Source organism: Staurois parvus, unplaced genomic scaffold, assembly GCF_062004578.1.
Source record: "Staurois parvus isolate SC_StPar_1 unplaced genomic scaffold, SC_StPar_1.0 ptg000690l, whole genome shotgun sequence".
In the NCBI taxonomy this organism is placed as follows: Eukaryota; Metazoa; Chordata; class Amphibia; order Anura; family Ranidae; genus Staurois; species Staurois parvus.
The window spans coordinates 308,673-318,328 of record NW_028318486.1 but is presented as its reverse complement, the minus strand read 5'-3'; the positions used below and the strand labels follow the sequence as shown (position 1 = coordinate 318,328).

Below are 9,656 nucleotides of genomic sequence, written 5' to 3'. Positions count from 1 at the left end.
AGGAGGAGCCTGGGGGGGTATAAATTATTTGCAGGGGAATAGCCTGCATCCTTTGGGCGGTGGGGATCAGAGTGTCCAGACCTGCTTTGAGCAAGCCGGCTGAAAGAGATTAAGCCTAGAGGTAGGCCTGAGATTACAGGGATCAGAACTGCCACTATACGCACAGCGAAGCTGTTACCGTGAGACCAGTGCATCCACCAGACCAACTGAACCGTCAGTTTAAACACCGCCATATTGGGACCAGTGCAAGAAGGGGATCCTTCCACCATGAGACTTTGTAGCCTCAATGAGGAGTGGGTGAGTGGGCCACCAGCCCATCTGCATTATCTCTAGCCCACAGTACACTGTAGGCCATCACCTCATAGCTGAGTACGGTCATTGTCTTTATGGCCAAAATGACTTCTCATTATCGCAAGCCTGGGGTTCAATCATACTACAGTTCCTTCATACACCCCTCTGGTTTGCAAGGGCTATGTTAGCCTGTTCGAGCTGAATCTTCTATTGCCTGCAGGACTTACAGACAGCAGCAAGTGCACCAACGGTCATCTAAATCTAAAGGGCCCCAAAGCTAGCTGGCAGAAGATTAAAAATAGAGATTGCCCCTCTTGCTAAAACCATTAGTCCCCTCCCTTCTACATCTGTTTTATATTGTTGATACTGTTTATCACTAGTCATCTCACAGTCTAGACCAAGCAAGCCATCATTAGGACTCACTGGCAGTAAAATTCTAGTGAAATACAAATAACCTGCGCTTGGGTAAATAAACTAATCTTAAAAAATGACATAGAAAAGCAGCTCGCACATCAGGCAATAAACATAATAGTAAATAAATAAAAATTGCAGCACTAATAAAAAAAACATAAAGTCCAATAAATCAGAACAACTTCCAGTTAAAAAGTCCCAAATGTATTTCCCACGATCCATCATCACAGGACACCCGAATGGTTTAGCCTCTTACCAGAAATTCTGACCGAAACACGCCTGTCAATATAGGCAACTCAGATGGCAGTTGAATACGTGTCGATAATGGAACCAGCAATCCTCATCCAGATAGATATCAATCCTCCCTTTAAAGATCTGAAAATGGTCCTAAAAGAAGACTCCCATTCAATGTTTAGATAAGGAATAAAAGAACAAGGCCACTCATAGTGTAGTACTTATGTAATAAAATCACCCTGTTTAATTACAAGTTACTCGTACATTGTTTTGGTTGGTTACCAACATATGAATCAAGTTTCCAACCAGGAAAATGGCCACCGTCCCTCCAAAAAACTTGATGACGTCACACGCCAAAGCTCCACCCGACACTAGTGTTTGATAAAATCTTTTACTGCCTGCCTGACAATCATGGTGGCACTGCTACTGTTTAAGCTGACTTGGGGCAAATGCACTTTTAGGCAAAACCCACCCTCTTCTTTGTCAATTGCTTGGTGAGTTGACTAGTGTAAACATAATCATTGATGTTCCATATTTGCCTTATTACCCATCTTTACTATGTGATAATATACAAGTTTACCTTTCCTGAAGCCTTGGTGGCCTATTCAAGATAGCGTTGTCATTGAAAATTAGGAAATTCTTGTATGTTGTTTGTTTTCCATTTTTATTAACCTGGTGTGTGAGAAGGGCTGAGGCCTTAAGGGTCGTAACAAAGAACAGATGACCCATCTTAGCCAGTGACTCTGCAAATCACATTCAGTTTAAAGTATAACTAAAGGCAAACCTTTTTTGTGTTCTGTTTACCGTTATCACTGAGCGTGAAATTGAAGGAAAATACCAAATTTTGGGTTGTCACCAGAGCAGGAATAGAGAGGAGATTCTTCCAATGGGGATAGCAGCAGCCAGGGACTCCTGTCACGTACCTGGTTGGGGAGCCTGACGTGGAGAGAAGGTGTCCTCTTATGACTCCCGCTTGGAGCCCCTGATAGTGGGAACAGAGGGTGTAGAGCCAGGAGTAGCACGAGTGTCGGGTAGATCTGGAACTGGCGGCAGGTAGCTGGAGACCCAGGAGATCCGGATGCAGGCCAGGTGCGGATGCAGGAAAGTAGGTGCAGCAGCAGGCAGGTATGGCGGACTGGACTGCAGACTGGACTGGACACCGGAGCGTGGATATGGCAGCAGGCAGGTATGGCAGTGACCAGGATGCAGGCCAGGTGCAGGACCGTGGGTGCAGCAGCAGGTAAGTATGGCTGTGACCAGGATGCAGGCCAGGTGCAGGACCGTGGGTGCAGCAGCGGGTAAGTATGTCAGCCGTCAGGATGCAAGCCAGGTGCAGGTACAGGTAAGTAGGTGTAGAGGAGTCAGACAAGCCGGGTCAGTATTAAGCGAGCAGATCAAGTACAAGGGAGCAGGCAAGCGGATGGTCAGGGATAGCCGAGGTCGGTGCAGGCGGAGATTTTTCTAGTCAGGTCAGATCAGGATACAGGCAACAGAATTAGGTAATAAGTTGTTGTAGAGCAGAAGGCATTGATTTTACTGTTCTGCATGTTTAAATAGCCTGCCTAGCGGTGACGTGTACGCTACTGCACATGCGTGCACCTCTGTGCTCCTGCGCATGCGCACTCGCACCTCCACGGCCCAGGGGGATCCGTTGCCGTCGCATGGCTGCACAGTGACAGGATCCCTGACAATTCCCTCACTTCCTAGCTGCAACACCTCAGGGACCCAAATCAGTTGAGGGCCGATAGACCAATGCTATTAGAGAGTATGGAAGTTCGTCCAGGACCGATCTGTGCAGCTCTAACACGAAGCTGGGGAAGCACGAAGGGAGGTCCTTTCTTCATCAGAGCTCTGACGAAGAAGGGACTCCCCTTCGAAACGCGTCAACGTCACTCTGAGAGTCTCCCCTTCCGATGGGATTCGCACGTATCTCCTTATCGTATGATTCAGTTTTGGATTACACATGCCTGTTTTATTACTACTTTTGTGAGTATATCTCCTAAATCAATAAATCCACTGATTGTTTACTGAGGTAATGCGCAAGGTCGGTGCGCTCTGTTTTTTGTTCTTCACTACATTCCCTCACTTCCTATTTTGGTTACAGGACAAGACGTGGAGGGAAATCTCCCGAATGGGACAAAGATAGAAAAAAAAAACTGACAGGGGTTATAACCCTCCCGTATTCTTACCCTCTAACCTTCCCTTACTTTAACCCTGAGTGATAAAGAACGTTTTTGCCTTTAGTTCTACTTTAATTCCGCATTTACTGAACTATTGATAGTACATTTGCTAGGCAAAGCATTTTGAAATTTAATGTTAGTAAAATGATCTTTGTATTTTTATTCTGAAGCCTCTTTGATTTTCTAAAACGGCCCAAAAATTTGTATATTACTTCATTTCTCATAAAAATGGCATTGTGGAGGCGCTCAGTGCACTGTATGTGGACACAATGCCCACATAAATCTAATTTCTTTCTTTGCATGTTTGGTTATTGCTTTTTATTACAGGCCTCAAAGGAGCTTAAATTGTAAGTGGAATCATTCCCCTTCACCCCCTTTCATTGTAAGGGTTAAATGCTCTTTTAGTCTAGGAGTGGAAAATTAGGCAGTGTTACCTTATTCCCGCCTCTCTAGCAGCTAATGCTGTCCTTTGCTTTCTGATGCTCCCAGGATGTGGGTGGGCCCCTGATCCCCTCACATACAATGCTTTACGGCTGGCCCTGCATTGCATTGTAGAGCAAGCCTTCTGGAGTGAGGAATAAGGTAAATATTATAGCTTATTCTTCTAACTCTCGAGTATTCTTCCCACTGACCCAGGAGTGTATTTACCAGAAGGCAAACAAGGCACTTGCCTAGGGCGGCATTTTTCAGGGGGGCAGCACCTGTCCCAGGAAGAAGGGATGAAAGAAGGGACACATGCGCCAAGAGAACCAGGTAGGATCCGAGAGAGGCTGCGGGCTGCTTGATGTTGAATGTAGAGCCTGACTCTTGACTCTCATTCCCGGGGATGTCCAGAGATGAAGATGAGTGTCTTTCTCTCTAAGTAGTGGAAGGCTCTCCCAGGTGGGGGACAGGGGTGTTGTTGGTCAGTGTCAGGGTCTCTCCACGGGAGGGGGAAAAGGGGGTTTGGTGTTGGTCGGTGTCCGTGAGGGCAGATGATTTTTTTGTTGCTTAGGGCAACACAAAACCTAAATACACCTCTGCACTGACCACCAACGTAAGGGGCATTTTTCCACTGACCACCAGCATAGGCAGTATTCTTCTCCTTGACACCACTGTAAGGTGCTTTCTTCCCACTGACTACCAATGTAAGGGGTATTCTTCCCTCTGACCACCAACATAGGCAGTATTCTTCTCCTTGACCACCACTGTAAGGTGCTTTCTTCCCACTGACTACCAATGTAAGGGGCATTTTTCCCACTGACCACCAGCATAGGCAGTATTCTTTTCCTTGACCACCACTGTAAGGTGCTTTCTTCCCACTAACTACCAATGTAAGGGGCATTCTTCCCACTGACCACAAGCATAGGCAGTATTCTTCTCCTTGACCACCACTGTAAGGTGCTTTCTTCCCACTGACTACCAATGTAAGGGGTATTCTTCCCACTGACCACCAGCATAGGCAGTATCCTTCTCCTTGACCACCACTGTAAGGCGCTTTCTTCCCACTGACTACCAATGTATGGTTCTTTCTTCCCACTGATCACCAATGTAAAGGGCATTTTTCTCCTTGACCACCAATGCAAGGGGCTTTCTTCCGGCTGACTGCCAATGTAAGGTGTAAATGTCTCACTGACCACCAATGTAAGGTTCATTTTTCCTACTGATTACTAATGTATGGGCCTTTCTATCAATTGGCCACCAAGGTAAGGGGCAATCTTCCCACTGGCCACCATTGTAAAGTTCTTTCTTCCCACTGATCACCAATGTAAGGGGCATTTTTCTCCTTGACCACCAATGTAAGGGGCATTTTTCTCCTTGACCACCAATGTAAGGGACTTTCTTCCGGCTAACTGCCAATGTAAGATGTATATGTCTCACTGACCACCAATGTAAGGTTCATTCTTCCTACTGATTACTAATGTATGGGCCTTTCTATCAATTGGCCACCAAGGTAAGGGGCAATCTTCCCACTGGCCACCATTGTAAGGTTCTTTCTTCCCACTGACCACCAATGTAGAGGACATTTTTCTCCTTGACCACTAATGTAAAGGGCTTTTATCCCACTGATTACCAGTGTAAGGGGTACTAATGTACGGGCCTTTCTTACAAATGACCAGCAATGTAAAAGGCATTCTTCTCTTTGACCATCAATAGAAGGGTCACCAATGCAAGGGACATTCTTCTCCTTGACCACCAAATAATTAATTTTCACAAGGGTTCCATGAGACCTGGCAATTATTTTAGGAGTTCCTCTGGGGTAAAAAGGTTGAGAAAGGCTGGTGTAGATAGAGCTAATGTTTCTTACAATTCCTTTATCATAATTCCCTCGGTGGATTTTTATTCTTTATTTCTATTTCAGCTTGTTTAAATGGAGGTCACTTGAATGGAACACGGTGTGACTGCCCGGCCAATTTTACCGGCCCCCGTTGTGAACATTCCACATTACTGTGCCAGAATGGTGGAACGTTCAATGGAACCTCGTGTGTCTGCCAAGCTATGTTTTATGGCCCTAAGTGTCAGTACGCACGCTCCACCATCAGTATAGGTAGGTGGATCTTCTCGTCAGCCATTCTCCCTCAGTATTTATGTTTTGGAATATGCGCAAACGTTTGAGTTCTATATCAGATTAATGTTTCAGTGATGCAATATATGGGTAAAGTACAGGTTTACTTTAAAGTTTTTCTAAATCTAAGAACAAAAAAAAGTAAAATATTGATCCCACCAGTCCTTGTGTGTGGTGACTGCATTAATTTTCTTTTGTTTTCGCTAAATACATTTTCAGCAAGTACAGAAAAAATCCTGTTGCTCTCGCCAGAAATCTCATGTCTATATAACGTCCTGTGCAAGTTAACCAGTTATCTTCTGTGAACGACAAAACAACTCCCCCAAGTGATAGATATGGGCAGGGGCGGACTGACAACTCATGGGGCCCCCGGGCAATAGGGGATCATGGGGCCCCTGTGTCCTTGCCCAAACTCAAAAAAGCCTATGAAAAAGGTACCAGGGGCATCTCATGGGGCCCCCTACTGACCCCAGGCCCTTGGGCGGTGCCCGAGTTTCCAAATGGTCAGTCCGCCCCTGGATATGGATGAAGGGGGGAGTGTTTGTAGTCTGAATCAGGAGATCATGCTAGGGTGACAGCGTGGCTCCTCCTTAGATAGAGTACAATATATGGGACTTAGCACCCTACGATAGGAAGTGTTAGGACAAGAACTGGCAGTATCACTAGAAAAAAAAACAAAGGAAAAAGGAAAACTAAGGACTGATAAGATCCAATGTATTAAAATTTTAGTTTTGGGTTCAGATACACTTTAAGTCCACCCTAGACATGTGCATTTAATTGTGTTCCGAATTAAAATTTGGACAAAATTTTCATTATTTGGAGATTCGGATTTATCCAAATTTCCGAATTGCAATAGTAACGAATTTAAACAAATCCGAAATAACAAAACAAAATTTCATCCGAAATAACAAATTATCCAAATTTCCGAATTGCAATAGTAACGAATTTAAACAAATCTGAAATAATGAAACAAAATTTCATCTGAAATAACGAATGATCTGAATTTTAATCGAACTTGAAACAAATTAGAAAATAAAATCGAATTCTACAACGAATTTGAAATGTAAACATATTGCTGACTATTGCAGATTTCCTTCAAAGACTTTTGGAATTCAAAAGAATTTGAAAAGAATAGAATAAAACAGAATAGCATAGAATATAAAAGAAACAAAAAAATATATTAGAAAATAAAGGAATAGAATAGAAATAATAGAATATAATGAAATAGAATTCTAACAGAATAGAATAAAATAGAAATAAAATAGCCATCTTCCCAAATTTGAATTTCAAAAAGAATAGCATTAAAAATGAATAGAATAGAATGGAAAATAAAAGAACAGAATAGAAAATAAAGGAATAGAAAAGAATAGAATAGACTAGAATAGAAAAGAATAGAACAGGAAAAAATAGAATAGATCAAATAGAATAAAATAGAAAGAATATAGCAGTCTTCCTAATATGAATTAAAGTAATTAAAACAGGATAGAATAGAATAGAAAATAAAAGATTAGGATAGAATAGAGAATAATAAAATAAAATAGAATAGAAAGCATATAGCTGTCTTCTGAATTTCAAATAGAAAGAATCTAGCAGTCTTCTAAATTTGAATTAAAAAAAATTAGAATAGAGTAAAACAGGATAGAATAGAATAGAAATAAAAGAATAGAATAGAAAATAAAGGAATAGAATATAAAATAATAGAACATAATAGAATGAAACAGAACAGAATAGAATATAAAATAAAAGAATAGAATATAAAATAAAGGAATATAATAGAAAAGAATAGAATAGACTAGAATAGAAAACAATAGAACAGATCAGATTAGAATAGAATAAAATAGAAAGAATATAGCAGTCTTCCTAATTTGAATTAAAGTAATTAAAACAGGATAGAATAGAATAAAAAATAAAATATTAGAAATTCAAGGGATAGAATAGAAAATAATAAAATAAAATAAAATAGAATAGAAAGAATCTAGCTATACATAGTCTTCAGAAATTCGAATTTCGAATAGAATAAAATAGAAATAATATAGCAGTCTTCTAAATTCGTAATAAAAAAAATAGAATAGCGTAAAACAGGATAGAATAGAATAAAAATAAGAGAATAGAATTGAATAGAAAATAAAGGAATATATTAGAAAATAATAGAATAGAAAAGAATAGAATAGAAAGAATATATCCATCTTCAGATATTCAGATTTTGAATAGAACCAGCTATTCTTCACAATAAATGTGGATCGATTTAATACTTCGAAAACCTTGGAAAAAATTGAATCCGGTCTAAAACAAATAAAATAAATTAAAAGAAACTAAACAAATTTTGTTATGAATGCAAACTAAATTAGTAACTTGAATCCTTCGGAAAGGAAGCAGTTCTTTTCATTCTGCCCATGTCTCGTCCATCCCGAACATCTTCACTTTTCCTTTCCTCCAGATCTATAAATTTGCCTGAATGTGGATTTGATCTGTTGGAAAGCTGTTTCAGATATGACTGACCACTTAAGATGAAGCTGAGCACAAGGCTGGGCTCTTCTTGTTTTATTAGAAACAACAAGACCACAGAGACAGGAAATGACATCATCACCATGTAGTTCCCTTAGAAGAACAATACATTATAGAGGCGTCAAACACAACACCACCCCCTAGGGGCAGACTACTATTACCAATATATGTGAGAATGGTTGCTGGTCCTACGTATGTCTATAGAACCAGCATGCTAACATAATCGTCCTGCATGACTGTAGAAATATGGTGTAAGTCTAGGTTCACACCTTGGCAGGTTGCGTTTGATGCTTTCCTACATTGCATTTTTTCCGCATTTTTATGCGTTTTGTGGGTGTTTTTCCATTTGTTTTAACTTTTCTTGTTGCTAGGCAGATTTTAAATGTAAAACATAGCAAAACGCAATACATACTTTTCTGCAGCGTTCCCGTTGAAGTCTATAAAACCAAAAAACACAATGTTATGTGTTCAAAAAAGTCCCTAACCTTTTCCAATAACGCACTGGGTGAAAACGATGAGATGTGAACATGTCCCATAGGAAACCATGTTCAATGGACATTACTGCGTTTCTGCAAATCGCTGCAGAAAACACTTTGGTGTGAACCTGGGGTGAAGGACATTCTGTAGACTCTGACATTCCTCTAACTGAAGGGCATTCTGTAGACTCTGACATTCCTCTAACTGAAGGACGTTCTGTAGGCTCTGACATTCCTCTAACTGAAGGACTTTCTGTAGGTTCTGACATTCCTCTAACTGAAGGACATTCTGTTGACTCCGACATTCCTCTAACTCAGTGTTTCTCAACTCCAGTCCTCATGGACCCCCAACAGGTCATGTTTTCAGGATTTCCCTCAGATGAAACAGCTGTGGTAATTACTAAGGCAGTGAAACTGATCAAATCACCTGTGCAAAATAATGGAAATCCTGAAAACATGACCTGTTGGGGGTCCATGAGGACTGGAGTTGAGAAACACTGCTCTAACTGAAGGACATTCTGTAGACTCTGACATTCCTCTAATTAAAGGACATTCTGTAGACTCTGACATTCCTCGAATTGAAGGACATTCTATAGGCTCTGACATACCCCTAACTGAAGGACATTCTGTAGACTCTGACATTCCTCTAACTGAAGGACATTCTGTAGACTCTGACATTCCTCTAACTCAGTGTTTCTCAACTCCAGTCCTCATGGACCCCCAACAGGTCATGTTTTCAGGATTTCCATTATTTTGCACAGGTGATTTGATCAGTTTCACTGCCTTAGTAATTACCACAGCTGTTTCATCTGAGGGAAATCCTGAAAACATGACCTGTTGGGGGTCCATGAGGACTGGAGTTGAGAAACACTGCTCTAACTGAAGGACTTTCTGTGGACTCTGACATTCCTCTAACTGAGGGACATTCTGTAGACTCTGACATTCCTCTAACTGAGGGACATTCTGTAGACTCTGACATTCCTCTAACTGAAGGACATTCTGTAGACTCTGACA

The 9,656-nt window shown here is 41.2% G+C and overlaps 1 protein-coding gene across 1 annotated transcript in view; it reads left to right on the top strand.

The window, feature by feature from the left end:
* Positions 1-9,656, top strand: part of LOC149446779 (uncharacterized) — a 44,937-nt gene that overhangs the window by 11,742 nt on the left and 23,539 nt on the right. Inside the window, exons 3-4 of the mRNA XM_089652706.1 lie at positions 5,458-5,509; positions 5,597-5,643. Of these exons, the coding sequence (XP_089508832.1) occupies positions 5,458-5,509; positions 5,597-5,643 (99 nt within the window). The remainder of the gene's footprint in view (positions 1-5,457; positions 5,510-5,596; positions 5,644-9,656) is intronic.